Source organism: Mizuhopecten yessoensis, unplaced genomic scaffold, assembly GCF_002113885.1.
Source record: "Mizuhopecten yessoensis strain PY_sf001 unplaced genomic scaffold, ASM211388v2 scaffold3111, whole genome shotgun sequence".
NCBI classification, from domain to species: Eukaryota; Metazoa; Mollusca; class Bivalvia; order Pectinida; family Pectinidae; genus Mizuhopecten; species Mizuhopecten yessoensis.
In genome coordinates this window covers 172,945-188,626 of record NW_018404881.1, presented here as the reverse complement: position 1 = coordinate 188,626, position 15,682 = coordinate 172,945, and the positions used below count along the sequence as shown (strand labels likewise).

The 15,682-nt window shown below is 44.0% G+C and overlaps 2 protein-coding genes across 4 annotated transcripts in view; both read left to right on the top strand.

The window, feature by feature from the left end:
* Nucleotides 1–3,168: 3,168 nt before the first annotated feature.
* On the top strand, nucleotides 3,169–6,263 carry LOC110447014 (leucine-rich repeat extensin-like protein 3; the record flags this gene model as incomplete). Its single annotated transcript, XM_021492396.1, has 3 exons — nucleotides 3,169–3,225; nucleotides 3,958–4,490; nucleotides 6,155–6,263. Coding segments are annotated over 3 exons (699 nt in total), but the record flags the coding sequence as incomplete, so codon positions are not given.
* Nucleotides 6,264–9,670: 3,407 nt separating this feature from the next.
* The window catches only part of LOC110447016 (septin-2-like), a 59,393-nt gene continuing 53,381 nt past the window's right edge, over nucleotides 9,671–15,682 (top strand). For 2 of the 3 annotated variants that reach the window (XM_021492405.1, XM_021492403.1), the window contains exon 1: nucleotides 9,675–9,980. The gene's annotated coding sequence lies outside the window, so the exon portion shown is untranslated. Of the gene's footprint in view, nucleotides 9,981–15,682 lie in introns of all 3 variants that reach the window. The other variant, XM_021492406.1, reaches the window with a different exon arrangement.

Here is a 15,682-nt window from a genome sequence, read left to right as displayed (position 1 = left end):
CTACAGGATGTATGGTCATACACAAGGATTAAGGGCAGACATGCTTCAGGATGTATGGACAGACAAGGATTAAGGACAGACATGCTACAGGATGTATGGACAGACAAGGATTAAGGACATACATGCTACTGGATGTATGGATAGACACAAGGATTAAGGACAGACATGCTACAGCATGTATGGACAGACACAAGGTTTAGGGGACATACATGATACAGGATGTATGGACAGACACAAGGATTATGGACAGACATGCTACAGGGTGTATAAACAGACACAAGGATTAAGGACAGACATGCTACAGGATGTATGGACAGACACAAGGTTTTAAGGGACATACATGCTACAGGATGGATAGACAGACAAGGATGTAAGGACAGACATGCTACATTATGTATGGACAGACACAAGGATGTAAGAACAGACATGCTACAGGATGTATGGACAGACAAGGATTAAGGACATACATGCTACAGGATGTATGGATAGACACAAGGATTAAGGACAGACATGCTACAGGATGTATGGACAGACAAGGATTAAGGACATACATGCTACAGGATGTATGGATAGACACAAGGATTAAGGACAGACATGCTACAGGATGTATGGACAGACCAGAATTAAGGACATACATGCTACAGTATGTATGGACAGACAATGATTAAGGACAGACATGCTACAGGATGTATATATATGGACAGACAAGGATTAAGTACAGACATGCTATAGGATGTATGGACAGACACAAGGTTTAGGGGACATACATGCTACAGGATGGATAGACAGACACAAGGATGTAAGGACATACATGCTACATTATGTATGGACAGACACAAGTATGTAAGAACAGACATGGTACAGGTTGTATGGACAGACACACGGATGTAAGGACAGACATGCTACAGGATGGATGGACAGACACAAGGATGTAAGGGCAAACATGCAGATGTATTGACAGACAGACCAAATGATGCAAGCACAGACAGCAATGTTTTGAAACCCCAGCTTTTATGGAAGTGAATTTTGAGAAGTGAAGGTAAGAATAAATAAGAATAAACTGATGTTAGAAAGAGAATGGGATAGACCAAGGAAAAGGAACAGTGTATAGAGAGGGATGAGAGGCGTCTGATGATGAGGTGGCGGAAATTGAAGGAGTTAGAAACAGTAATGAAGAGAGTTGTAGGAGGAAACTTCTAAAGAGAAAAATGTAAAATGATAAATAGACCTGGGATAAGGTTTCTGTAGACTCCAGTGATACTAAGGAGGGAGGAGACGGGCACTTAAAGTAATTACAGCTAAGGGGCTTGTAACCTCACCCAGACACTACACAACACAGGGGCTAGTGTAGCACAGAGGCTGGTAACCTCACCCAGAAAATACACAACACAGGGGCTTGTAACCTCACCCAGAAACTACACAACACAGGGACTAGTGTAGCACAGGGGCTTTTAACCTCACCCAGAAACTACACAACACAGGGGCTTGTAACCTCACCCAGAAACTACACAATACAGGGGCTAGTGTAGCACAGAGGCTGGTAACCTCACCCAAAAACTACACAACACAGGGGCTAGGGAAACGCAGGGGCTTGTAACCTCGTCCAGGACCTACACAACACAGTGGCTAGGGTAACACAGGGGCTTGTAACCTCACCCAGAAACTACACAACACAGGGACTAGTGTAGCACAGGGGCTTGTAACCTCACCCAGAAACTACACAATACAGGGGCTAGTGTAGCACAGAGGCTGGTAACCTCTACCAGAAACTACACAACACAGGGGCTAGTGTAACACAGGGGCTGGTAACCTCACCCAGAAACTACACAACACAGGGGCTAGTGTAACAGAGGCTTGTAACCTCACCCATAAAATACACAACACAGGGGCTAGTGTAGCACAGGCTGGTAACCTCACCCAGAAATTACACAACACAGGGGCTAGTGTAGCACAGAGGCTGGTAACCTCACCCAGAAAATACACAACACAGGGGCTTGTAACCTCACCCAGAAACTACACAACACAGGGGCTAGTGTAGCACAGAGGCTTGTAACCTCACCCAGAAAATACACAACACATGGGCTTGTAACCTCACCCAGAAACTACACAACACAGGGGCTAGTGTAGCACAGAGGCTGGCAACCTCACCCAAAAACTACACAACACAGGGGCTAGTGAACCACAGAGGCTTGTAACCCCCCCCAGAAAATAAACAACACATGGGCTTGTAACCTCACCCATAAACTACACAACACAGGGGCTTTTGAACTCACCCAGAAACTACACAACACGGGCTTGTAACCTCACCCAGAAACTACGCAACACAGGGGCTTTTAACCTCACCCAGAAACTACGCAACACAGGGGCTAGTGTAACACAGAGGCTGGGAACCTCACCCAGAAACTACACAACACAGGGGCTAGTGTAACACAGAGGCTTGTAACCTCACCCAGAAACTACACAACACAGGGGCTAGTGTAACACAGAGGCTTGTCACCTCACCCAGAAACTACACCACACAGGGGCTCTTGTTTAGTAGGATCTACATGTTGCTGTGTACTAGATTGCCTGCTTCTCAAGGGAACAAGCTTTAAGTTGTATATTTCAGTTATTGTTCTATTTCTGTAAAATGTTTTTGATAAGAAATACTTTACTTCAAGTGGTTCACTTTTCACAACATAAAACAAGAGACTGTTCCAGAAAAAAATGGTATGGTATCTAATAGATATATTTTATGTAGAACCTTTTGATAAGTAATAGTTGAAATTTCAGTCTTGCTGCCACCACACATTCCTCAGCCCCCGACCCTCAATTGCTGTCCCCACCACTTTGTCTTCTCACCCATCCCACCTCTCCCCAAGACCCCCTCCTTCTCCCCCTGCAACAAACTACCAATCCCTCTCCCCCTGCAGCAGCCCAACCATCCCTCTCCCCCTGCAACAAACCAACCATCCCCCTCCCCCTGCCACAAACCCCACATCCCCCTCCCCCCGCCACAAACCACCCACCCCCCTCCCCCAAACCCTACGTTCCTCTCCGATGCCCCCCTGCCCCCCCCCCCCCCCCCCTCCCCCCCCCCCCCCTGCCACAACCCACCGATCCCTCTCCCCTGCCACAAACCCCACATCCCCCTCCCCCCCCCCCCAACCACCCACCCCCCCCCCCCCCCCCCCCTCCCCCCCCCCCCCCCACCCCCCCCCCCCCCCACCCCCCCCCCCCCCCCCTCCCCCCCCCCCCCCCACCCCCCCCCCCCCCCACCCCCCCCCCCCCCCCCAAACCATACGTTCCTCTCCAATGCCCCCATGCCCCATCCCCCCCACTCATCCCTCTCCCCTGCCACAAACCCCCCATCCCTCTCCCCCCGCCACAGCACCCGACCCCCAATTGCTGTCCCCACCACTTTGTCTTCTCACCCATCCCACCTCTCCCCAAGGCCCCCTCCTGCTCCCCCTGCAACAAACTACCAATCCCTCTCCCCCTGCAACTAACCTCACCCAGAAACTACACACCACAGGGGCTAGTGTAGCACAGGGGCTTGTAACCTCACCCAGAAACTACGCAACACAGGGGCTTTTAACCTCACCCGGAAACTACACAACACGGGCTTGTAACCACACCCAGAAACTACGCAACACAGGGGCTTTTAACCTCACCCGGAAACTACACAACACGGGCTTGTAACCTCACACAGAAACTACACAACACAGGGGCTATTGTTTAGTAGGTTCTACATGTTGCTGTGTACTAGATTGCCTGCTTCTCAAGGGAACAAGCTTTAAGTTGTATATTTCAGGTATTGTTCTATTTCTGTAAAATGTTTTTGATAAGAAATACTTTACTTCAAGTGGTTCACTTTTCACAACATAAAAAAAGAGACTGTTCCAGAAAAAAATGGTATGGTATCTAATAGATATATTTTATGTAGAACCTTTTGATAAGTAATAGTTGAAATTTCAGTCTTGCTGCCCCCACACATTCCTCAGCACCCGACCCTCGATTGCTGTCCCCACCACTTTGTCTTCTCACCCATCCCTCCTCTCCCCAAGACCCCCTCCTTCTCCCCCTGCAACAAACTACCAACCCCTCTCCCCCTGCAGCAGCCCAACCATCCCTCCCCCCCTGCAACAACCCAACCACCCCTCTCCCCCTGCCACAAACCACCGATCCCTCTCCCCTGCCACAAACCCCACATCCCTCTCCCCTTGCAACAAACCACCCATCCCTCTACCCCTTTGCCACAAACCACCCACCCCACCCCCCCAAACCATACGTTCCTCTCCAATGCCCCCATGCCCCCTCCCCCCCCCCCCTCCCCCTCCAACAACCCACCAATCCCTCTCCCCCTGCCACCAACCACCCATCCCCACCCCCCCCCCACAACCAACCCACCCCCCCCCCCCCCCCCCAAACCATACGTTCCTCTCCGCTGCCCCCCCTCCCCCTCCCCCCCCCCCCAACCACCCACCCCCCCCCCCCCCCCCAAACCATACGTTCCTCTCCGATGCCCCCATCCCCCCCCCCCCCCCCCCCCCCCTGCCCCAAACCCCACATCCCCCTCCCCCCCCCCCCAACCACCCCCCCCCCCCCCCCCCCCCAACCCATACGTTCCTCTCCGATGCCCCCCTGCCCCCTCCCCACCACCCATCCCCCTCCCCCTGCCCCAAACCCACCATCCCCCCCCCCCCCCCCCAAACCATACGTTCCTCTCCAATGCCCCCATGCCCCATCCCCCCCACTCATCCCTCTCCCCCCGCCACAGCACCCGACCCCCAATTGCTGTCCCCACCACTTTGTCTTCTCACCCATCCCTCCTCTCCCCAAGACCCCCTCCTTCTCCCCCTGCAACAAACTACCAACCCCTCTCCCCCTGCAGCAGCCCAACCATCCCTCTCCCCCTGCAACAAACCACCAATCCCTCTCCCCCTGCAACAAACTCCACATCCCTCTCCCCCTGCCACAAACCACCCATACCTCTCCCCCCTGCAACAAACCACCCATCCCTCTCCCCCTTTGCCACAAACCACCCACCCCACTCCCCCAAACCATACGTTCCTCTCCGATGCCCCCATGCCCCATCCCCACCACTCATCCCTCCCCCCCTGCCACAAACCACCCACCCCCCCCCCCCTGCCACAACCCACCCACCCCTCTCCCCCTGCCACAAACCAGGCATCCCTCTCCCCCCGCCCCAAACCCCCCATCCCCCCCCCCCCGCAACAAACCCCCCATCCCTCTCCCCCTTGCCACAAACCCCCCATCCCACTCCCCCAAACCATACCTTCCTCTCCGATGCCCCCACGCCCCCCCCCCCCCACCCACCCCCCCCCCCCTGCCACAACCCACCCACCCCTCTCCCCCTGCCACAAACCAGGCATCCCCCCCCCCCCCCCCCCAACCCATACGTTCCTCTCCGATGCCCCCATGCCCCCATCCCCACCCCTCATCCCTCTCCCCCTGCCACAAACCAGGCATCCCCCCCCCCCCCCCCCCAACCCCCCCCCCCCCCCCCCCCCCCCCCCACCCCCCCCCCCCCCCCCCAACCCATACGTTCCTCTCCGATGCCCTCGTGCACCATCCCCACCACTCATCCCTCTCCCCTGCCACAAACCCCACATCCCTCCCCCCCCGCAACAAACCACCCCTCCCTCCCCCCCCCCCCCCAACCCCCCCCCCCCCCCCCCCCCCCTGCCACAAACCACCAATCCCTCTCCCCCTGCAACAAACCCGGCATCCCTCTCCCCCTCCCCCAAACCCCCCCCCCCCCCCCCCCCCCCTGCCACAAACCCCACATCCCTCCCCCCCTGCAACAAACCAGGCATCCCTCTCCCCCTGCCACAAACCACCCATCCCTCTCCCCCTTGCCACAAACCACCCATCCCACTCCCCCAAACCATACATTCCTCTCCGATGCCCCCATGCTCCATCCCCACCACTCATCCCTCTCCCTCTGCCCCAACCATCAGATTATATTATGTTGTTCCCTTTTTCCATTGTCATCTCCCTAACCCCATCTCCTCTTCCTTCTCTTCCTTCTTCTTCCATCCCTCCCTTCATCTTCCTCCTTTATACCCATCTCCTCCTTCCCCGTTCCCCGTCAGTCCTCTTCATCGTCCGGGACTCACACCTAAATAGCAATCAGGTACTATATATACAGCTGCCCAGACAGTTACTTGTACTTCACAATCTCTCAAAGCCGGGCTCCAGATGGTCCTATGCGGTCTCGTGAGGTCAAAGTTCGCGACCAGATCGCTTTGTCTGATTAACGATGTACGTGCACGCGGATCAGCTGTGAATGATTCCGGTTGGAAGAATGAGGCCCCATCAGGGAGAACCGGAATTGACCGTTACAAAAAAAATTGACACGTTGTAGTCTCATATGTCAATCCTTTGTGCACTCTAATTATGTGTTTTAACAGATATCATAACAAATATTTAACAGTTTGAATTCTCAGTGTGTTAGGAAATATCACGGAAACGTCTTCGGAAGGAATAAGATATGGGCTTCGTCAAAAACCGTCCGAAAAATTATCGTAATTCTTTGAGCTGCTGTACAATCAGTGACATCTTGAGATAACATATTAAAAAAAAAACACTTCAATGCACATTTCTCAAGTTGGTAGAAACAATAGTATAGACGCCTCTTTCAGAAATTCAACACACAGGAAAAAAATCTGTTCCAAGTTTAGAAACGTTGTGCATCTATATGGATTCTCATTGTATCGATTTTCACAAAATGATAACTTACGTTTTAGCAGAGATGTGTCCACTACACATCACTGGTCAATGTCATAATCAAAATCTTTCGCTGGATCAAATAACAGTTTGCACATGTCCAAACATTTTATCACACTTTATATCAGAAGGTATGATTTCATCAACCAAAGCTTATTTAAGTTGTATTGGTACTTTGAAACAGTACTTTACGATTATAAGATTGTCACATGAAACAGACGTATTTTTACGATGTTAACCATACGTAGCTATGAACCACCTATTGACACGGTTATCTCCCCTTGAAAGTTGGGAGACTACGTGATAAATACTCCACAGAAAAATATTACACCTCGTCGTGTTGCACAAGTTGTTATGGCAAATATTATATTTGAGACAACTTATTCAGTTTGTTGTCCCACCCCTGAATTACGTGATCTATTGTTTTAGTAGGGGGCGACAACGAATTCCAAATTTTCAAATTTTAATGCAGAAGCAAGAAAGATGACCTGGTAATTTGGTATACAAGCTAATAATTCTGGCAGATATTTTGAGCGTGAAACATTTTTTTTTCAATATACAGGAACTGGATATATAAAATATGGGTTTGTGTAAATATAATATGTCGTGGTATTTTACGAATACAGTATGGATATTCTTACTCTGTAAGCTCATTGTATCAAATTCTAATGAGCCCATGTACCAATCAAGTTTTATATGGTACAACCCCCAAAACAGGCCCATATCTCGTGTCACCGGCCCCTGTTAATGTCGTCGTTTTAACTTAACCCACGGAATCAGATTAGACCTTGCTTAAGTTGGTTATTTTAGAAGATAAAGTTAAGCTATATTCGTATACAAAATGTAGTTGAAAGTGTAATAATATAACAAACCTAATCTCGATTGCATTTATTGTAAAAATATAAATTTCGTCCTAGCGGAAGTGAGGTTCTACTCGAGCGTGCGGCATTAGCTGTCTTTGACACAATTAACCGGAGACTATGTCAATTAAAGATGCATGGCTGTTCGACAAGTGGAATCGGATATATTAACATGTAGAAGAGCAGCGCGCCGATTTTTTTTCCGGTTGTGTGCAATTAGAATGTGGTCTATTACCATTAAAATGCTATCATTAGTGTAAGTGACTTTACAGTACAGACGCTGTACGTGTACGATTGACTTAACATCCAATTGTGCCTCTCCATGCAACAGTGTTTGATCAGCAATTGACCACAGGGACATCCTGAAGAGAAATACAGAGAAATTTGGAAGAGAAGACATTTATTGGTATATTTTAATATTTAGACATACTGTAATCTAAAATTCCTTGAATACAAAACTGTAAAAAAAATGTTCTGGTTTTTTTTTAAGAAACGAACAAAAGCCCTAGAGGTTACACACACAAAAAAACCCCACTATTTTTAATAGAAACAATAGATTGACTAGTATCACGAGGTTTGGTTTGGTTTAGTATTGTTTAACGTCCTAACAACAGCTATGGTCATTTAAGGACGGGCTTCCCATGCATGCGTGTAGTGTATGCTTGTGTGTTTTGGGAGGCTTGTGATAGAGCGGAACTTATGCCGACTTTATAGTGCTACCTCACTGAAACATACTGCCGAAGACACCCAGCAGGACACCCCACCCGGTCACATTATACTGACAACGGGCGAACCAGTCGTCCCACTCCTAAATTGCTGAGACTAGTATCACGAATCACGATTTAGTTTTAGAACAAGCAAAGAAGAAGGTGCCAAGAAACCCTGTTAATCAATACAGATTCCATACAAAGATAAAAAATAGATTAACGAAAACTGTCCAAAAAAATAAAAAGGAGAAGATGGATTTTAAGTTTTTTAACCCGTGTCTAATCATGTTTGCATTTTGCATAAAAAAATCATATCAAAGAAAAGAATAATATTCAAAATAGATACATAAAAAATCAGTATGCAGATGGACGAAACATCCTTGGCACTATCCACGTCTGGAGCGAGATCGATTTTATTACGTAACAACAAAACAAGCTATATATACCAATATTTCTCGTGTGTGTAGTCCCTGATTATTTGTGTAAATTGTGAAATTTGGAAAGCGTTATTTTTATTATTGTTGAAAAGTTGTCGGAAAAATTCTAACTTGACAACATCCAGTGACAATCTTGCCTTCAATCGCTAAGTCAGCGATATTTTTTTCCATCGTCAATGTTCCATGTGTTATGTTACTCTTGGTGCACAATCGAATGGATGCACAGACATATCGATTGGTGTGTGTGGAATGTCAATGGGCCCACGACGGGGGAGATTCATGACAAATTCGCTAATACAACGATACAAAATAAACAGCACATGTCATATTCTTGTAGTCATTGTTTATTTTTTTATTTTTGTTTGTTCATCTCGATGATAATGCAATATACATCAAACGAATTATTTTTTATATCAAATTTTTAGATGTGGTAAATACTATAAAATGCGTACATTTCCAATGGTTTTACCAGAGACGTACTCTCTGGTTTGACTTTTCTGCACTGCCGTATATTTGGCTATACCTTGTAATTCAGTTTTGCAGTATACAAAAAAAATAACAGAATATCCTAATATAAATGCTATTATGATTTCGTTTCCTTTCGTCCTATTTTTTTAATTTTTTTTTTATAGATTGAATAGCATGTTATATGCATTTAAATTAAAATATGCATAGACTTAAATAAATCTAATTTCGTGACGTCTGTTATCAGTATAGTAACACTAAAATAGCGCTGATTCGTTAATTCATAGTAACGTACAACATTTTATAACATATTTCTTTTAGGGATTATGCCAATGCACACAGTTTTTTTATGTACTGCAATTGCAAATGGTCATCAGATTTAAACGTAAATCCCAATGGAGGCCCCATATCAGCTAGGTTGTCGTGCTGCAGTGTCTATTTCACTGACTGGCGTGTGATGTCATTGTTGTTGGTTGGTTGCTGATCGATATCCAAACGTCTCTGCACGTGGGATTTCCCGGCAAAACAACCCGGATTACTTAGCCACCGTTACGTGTTTCCAAGGTACGTGACCCATTCAACTATTGATTTTGGCAAAAACGTAACTAGCTCGTGTTTTCATTGATTTTGATTAATTCATGATATCGCATGAATATAAAGAATGTGTCTTTGTTGTGAGGATTAAGCTGTTATGATGCCTTTTCTCTCTGGAGATGAGAGCGCACGTGAATATTGAGAATTAATGTGAGGTCAAAGGCCACAGTGTAAAGAAGGAAAAGGTATGTAGACTAATTGCATGAAAATAATTTATAATTCATTATTTAAATTATTAAGTTGTTTTGTTAAACTATGCTGTCGTTGATTTTTATCATATCGTCTGCATGTCTAAAAATAGAAAATGTGCTTGCATAATTTGTAATTTAAAATGATTGATTTTCTTTGTTCTTTGCGTGTATGTTTTAGGTACCAATGGTTCTGGTAGTGCTCTTTTTCAGTTCACACACACTATGTTGATATGATGGAGATTTTAAACAAAATCCTATTTCAAATCCAATAAAACAACAACCCATCTTGCATCCTATTGATGGTGACAAAATGGCGTCAATAGATTCATTTAACAAGTTAAGACATGACTAGATTATATTTAATCAGTTGAGTATATTTTGTAGATATGATATATGTAATAATTTAAAGTGTGTCCTGTTTGTTTCTGTGGAACCTGTCTAAACTGAAACCTGAATCAAAATGAAATTCTGTCTTAAGATATATGTATGTATACACATACACTAAACAACAAGTACTACATGGGGTATGGAGTAGTGGCATTATAATGGAAACATATCTATTCTCTTCGTAGCATTTCACTGAACATTTTACAATGTTTTCTTGGAAAAGAAAGTAAACCAGTGAAAATACAGGTAAGGGTGAGGTCCTGTCTGCTTAGATAGAGGAAGGGGTGATGTTATGTCTGCTTAGATACTGTCTGCTTAGATACAGGGAGGGATGGTGTCCTATCTGCTTGGATACAGGAATGGGTGATGTCGTGTCTGCTTAGATACAGGGAGGGATGGTGTCCTGTCTGCTTAGATACAGGGAGGGATGGTGTCCTGTCTGCTTAGATACAGGAATGGGTGATGTTCTGTCTGCTTATATACAGGAAGGGATGATGTCCTGTCTGCTTATATACAGGAAGGGATAATGTCCTGTCTGCTTATATACAGGAAGGGGTGAGGTCCTGTCTGCCTAGGTACAAGAAGGGATGAGGTCCTGTCTGCTTAGATACAGGAAGGGATGAGGTCCTGTCTGCCTAGGTACAGGAAGGGATGAGGTCCTGTCTGCCTAGGTACAGGAAGGGGTGAGGTCCTGTCTGCCTAGGTACAGGAAGGGATGAGGTCCTGTCTGCTTATATACAGGCAAGGGTGATGTTCTGTCTGCTTAGATACAGGAAGGGATGAGGTCCTGTCTGCCTAGGTACAGGAAGGGATGGGGTCCTGTCTGCTTAGTTACAGGAAGGGATGATGTCCTGTCTGCTTAGATACAGGAAAGGATGGGGTACTGTCTGCTTAGATACAGGAAGGGATGAAGTCCTGTCTGCTTAGATACAGGAAGGGATGAGGTCCTGTCTGATAAGATACAGGAAGGGGTGAAGTCCTGCCTGATAAGATACAGGAAGGGATGGGGTCCTGCCTGATAAGATACAGGAATGGATGAGGTCCTGCCTGATAAGATACAGGGTGGGATGGGGTCCTGTCTTCTTAAATACAGAAAGGAATAAGGATTTCTTTATGATTGTTATTTCATTGGGAAACACAATTCTATCATCCTCTTGAAACATGATTGATCTTGGGAAACAAAGAATTATGTTTCCCTACTACCAGGGCATTAAAGTCTTTATGCCTATATATATATATGGATGACACAATAGTTAGCATGATCAGGTCAATGTGCTATTGTTGTCATCTGCTTCAGACATTCAGTACTCTGTAGTCTCAGATGTGGTGCCTCTTGCTCACTTCCTAGAGAGGCTCCACATAAGGAAAATATGTCAGGTGAAACTTGAATTTGGCAGGGAAATACAATGTTTTATTTCCCCGTCATGTGATCATTACAATCCAATCAAACATGCTGTTTTATAGATGGGTATAATTATGTTCAAAAACCGTTTTAACAATGGCGGCTAGAATAATACATAACATGATACACATACAGTGGATATTATGAAGATTATGACACCTTCCATATCTCCAGTACAAGTTGTGGTTGGACTGATGTATCATTCATATATTGCATTTTGCAGCAACACAAATGATTACTACTAGTCTTATGGGAAGGTTCTAACCCACAGCTGAAAGGGCACAACTGAAAACTTTATCATAACGTATCATACCTAAATTCACCCTTTAAACGTACTTCTTTTTCCCGATACCATTTAATTGGACCCTTTTTGTAATGCAGTGTGAAATCAAATGAAAAATGAATGATATACATGGTGTCTTTAAAAAGCCTTTTCTGACACCATCCATATACATCAATTGAGACTAGCTATAAAGTGGAAATGTTCTTCAAATCTGAAAGGTGTTAAAAAGGGTCCAATTAAAATGACGTAAAGTAAAAAGCTTTCATAACAATAAAATTCATCTGTATTCATTGATGAAATTAAAATCTTGGCTGTAAAGATGTAAAAGTTTAAAAAAGTAGTTTATCTGAAATAAAATTGCTATCATTGTAAAAGCAATGAAATGAAATTCAAAAGGGAACTTGAATTAACAGTACAGTACATATATAATATAAAAGAAGCAGTCTGTTAACATCTGATGTAAAAAATCTAATATCATATTAAAAACAAAAAAAGGGATTTAATTTACATGGTTTCCTGTTTTGTTTTTCGTTTTATGGAAACAGTTTTAGTGGTAGCTTTTGTAAAAGTTGGACCCAGGCAGGCAATATAAATCTGACAAGCAGTTAATATAGATATAATATATACCAAAAGGAACTAACAACATATCTCAAATGTTTGGATTCCCCTGAAATAGGAATGCCAACGGAAAGCTGTTCAGTTTTCATATTTATCATATTTAATCTTATAGGATACTGAATTAATTTATCGAACCTCGGGATGTACTTCAGATCAGTGTATGTATCGTGTATGTTTAATGATAGATCAGCAATCATCAAGGGAGGGTCAGTGGTATCTAGCGTAACAATTATGATGTCATAATAATGATGACAACAAGTAAGCATTGGCATTCAAAGCTGATATAAATGCTATCTGGAATTATTTGGTTCTATAGAAGCAATGTCATATCGGTAAATATATTATGGAATGTTCCTGTAAATACAGGTAGTTTCTGTATTTTGTGGCTTAGCACAGGGACGAGACATGTTGTACATTGTATAATAGATATTTAAAGCTGACAGTCTAAATTAAAAACCAGCTGACCGTACCAAACATAGAATGGAATTATTCAACCAAGGACAGATTAAAAAAAAACTTCTATCATTGGGCATTTTTTCTTATCCAATTGGGAAGAAAATGTCTAAATCTCATTAGGAATTTGGCTTTGGATATATAGTCATTGTTATTTATCAAAACTAATTGAATCTATAGATCTCACAATGCTTCCGATACAGTTTTTGGATAGTGAGTAACTAGGCTGGGTCCCTATCCTGAGGTCTGGGGCGACAACAACATATTATTAGGGGTAAAGTCATATACAGGACATTTTTTCTTAAATAAATAACTGTGAAATAAAAAAAAGAACCAGTACAACTCCTGATTTTGACTTGCTTTATTATTCACAACATTTTCACCCTTTGATACGGCTTACAGGTCCTTGACCGTCTCATCTTTTTGCAGTGTCCCTGATTAGTTGCTGGGACACCATCAAAAGAGGAGACACATTTACCTGTCTAGTTTTCCCTCTCTTTAGGAACACCTGTACTTAATTGATTTTGAATGCAAAAATTGCCTCTAGTCAAGAAATACTCCAGGATTCCCAACATCCAGGTGGCTGAAAATAGCCTCTATAGTTAAAAAATCACTCAGAGATTCATAACTTTTAAAAGTGGCTGAACATTGCCTCCTTATTGAATATGGTCAATAGAATGTTTAATTGGTATAGGAAGTAAGACTTAATGTACAATCTCAACTTTGTTAGTGAAAAATACTTCAGATTTTAATGTGGTGAAGTGCTTTTCATGTAACGTCTGACATGGTGATTGGTATATTTGTTTTCAACAATAAATGATGTGCATCTTCCGTAAGGAACAAGGGTACCATCTTATTTTAAAGGTGAATCATTCTGCCTGCTAGTTTCTTAGGGATGTTATCCAGCAGTACACCAGTATATGTTTTTATTAAATACTGTTTGATAGAAATATGTTAAGGATCCCTGTCCCACTGTACTGTGGTTTTACCTATATACAGTTACCTCCCCTTAAGGATCACTGTCCCACTGCACTGTGGTTTTACCTATATACAGTAACCTCCCCTTAAGGATCCCTGTCCCACTGTACTGGGGTTTTACCTATATACAGTTACATTGTACCTCCCCTTAAGGATCCCTGTCCCACTGTACTGTGGTTTTACCTATATACAGTTACCTCCCCTGAAGGATCACTGTCCCACTGTACTGTGGTTTTACCTTTATACAGTTACCTGCCCTTAAGGATCACTGTCCCACTGTACTGTGGTTTTCCCTATATACAGTTACCTCCCCTTAAGGATCCCTGTCCCACTGTACTGTGGTTTTCCCTATATACAGTTACCTCCCCTTAAGGATCCCTGTCCCACTGTACTGTGGTTTTACCTATATACAGTTACCTCCCCTTAAGGATCCCTGCCCCACTGTACTGTGGTTTTACCTTTATACAGTTACCTCCCCTTAAGGATCACTGTCCCACTGTACTGTGGTTTTACCTATATACAGTTACCTCCCCTTAATGATCACTGTCCCACTGTCCCACTGTACTGTGGTTTCACCTAAATACAGTTAACTCCCCTTAATGATCACTGTCCCACTGTACTGTGGGTTCCCTATATACAGTTACCTCCCCTTAAGGATCACTGTCCCACTGCCCCACTGTACTGTGGTTTCCCTATATACAGTTATCTCCCCTTAATGATCACTGTCCCACTGTACTGTGGTTTCCCTATATACAGTTACCTCCCCTTAAGGATCACTGTCCCACTGTACTGTGGTTTTACCTATATACAGTTACCTCCCCTTAATGATCACTGTCCCACTGTCCCACTGTACTGTGGTTTCCCTATATACAGTAACTTCCGTTTGAGTATAACTGTAGTGGGGTTTTCATATTCAGGACATCAAACTGATGTTAAATAAAACATATTTGTTTTTAAAAAGTAAAAAAGAAAAAAAAATGCTAAAATCCTTCATTTCACCATCAGGGTAAAGTGAAGTGCCCCTGCCCCACCCTAAATTTCTCTACCCCAGACTTAATATTTGTCATTTTCCCAAAGGATCTTTTTTACTCCAAACCCTGTTGTTGATCATGCTTTGTTATCTCATCTTTGATATTTCTTATTAAGGTCCTGCAAAGTATGCTTTATAGGTTAGAAATGATTTATCAAAGCTATAGTTATGCTGGTTAGTTTCCATCACTTGGTTACAGCTATTTGGCAGTGGTACGGGATCCTTACACTGTTATTGTATTTTTATTCCACGCTCAATGAGTTGGCAGGGTATATAAAAGTAGGGTCCGTCAATGCGTGCATCCTTCCATTGAACCTGGTTAAGAAGAATTGTTCTCAGCCATATCTTGCCTACTACAAGTGCTTTGTTGATTATACTTGCATCAATTGTGTATCTAGAGGTGCTCTACTGAGTGTATATTATGGATGCTGATTTTGACTTACATTAATGCTTCATGTTTTTAATAACGTTTGCATTGCGAGTGGGGGATATCAATGACCGTGTCTTCTTGTTATTTATCTGACACTGTGGTGGTTCTTAACTTG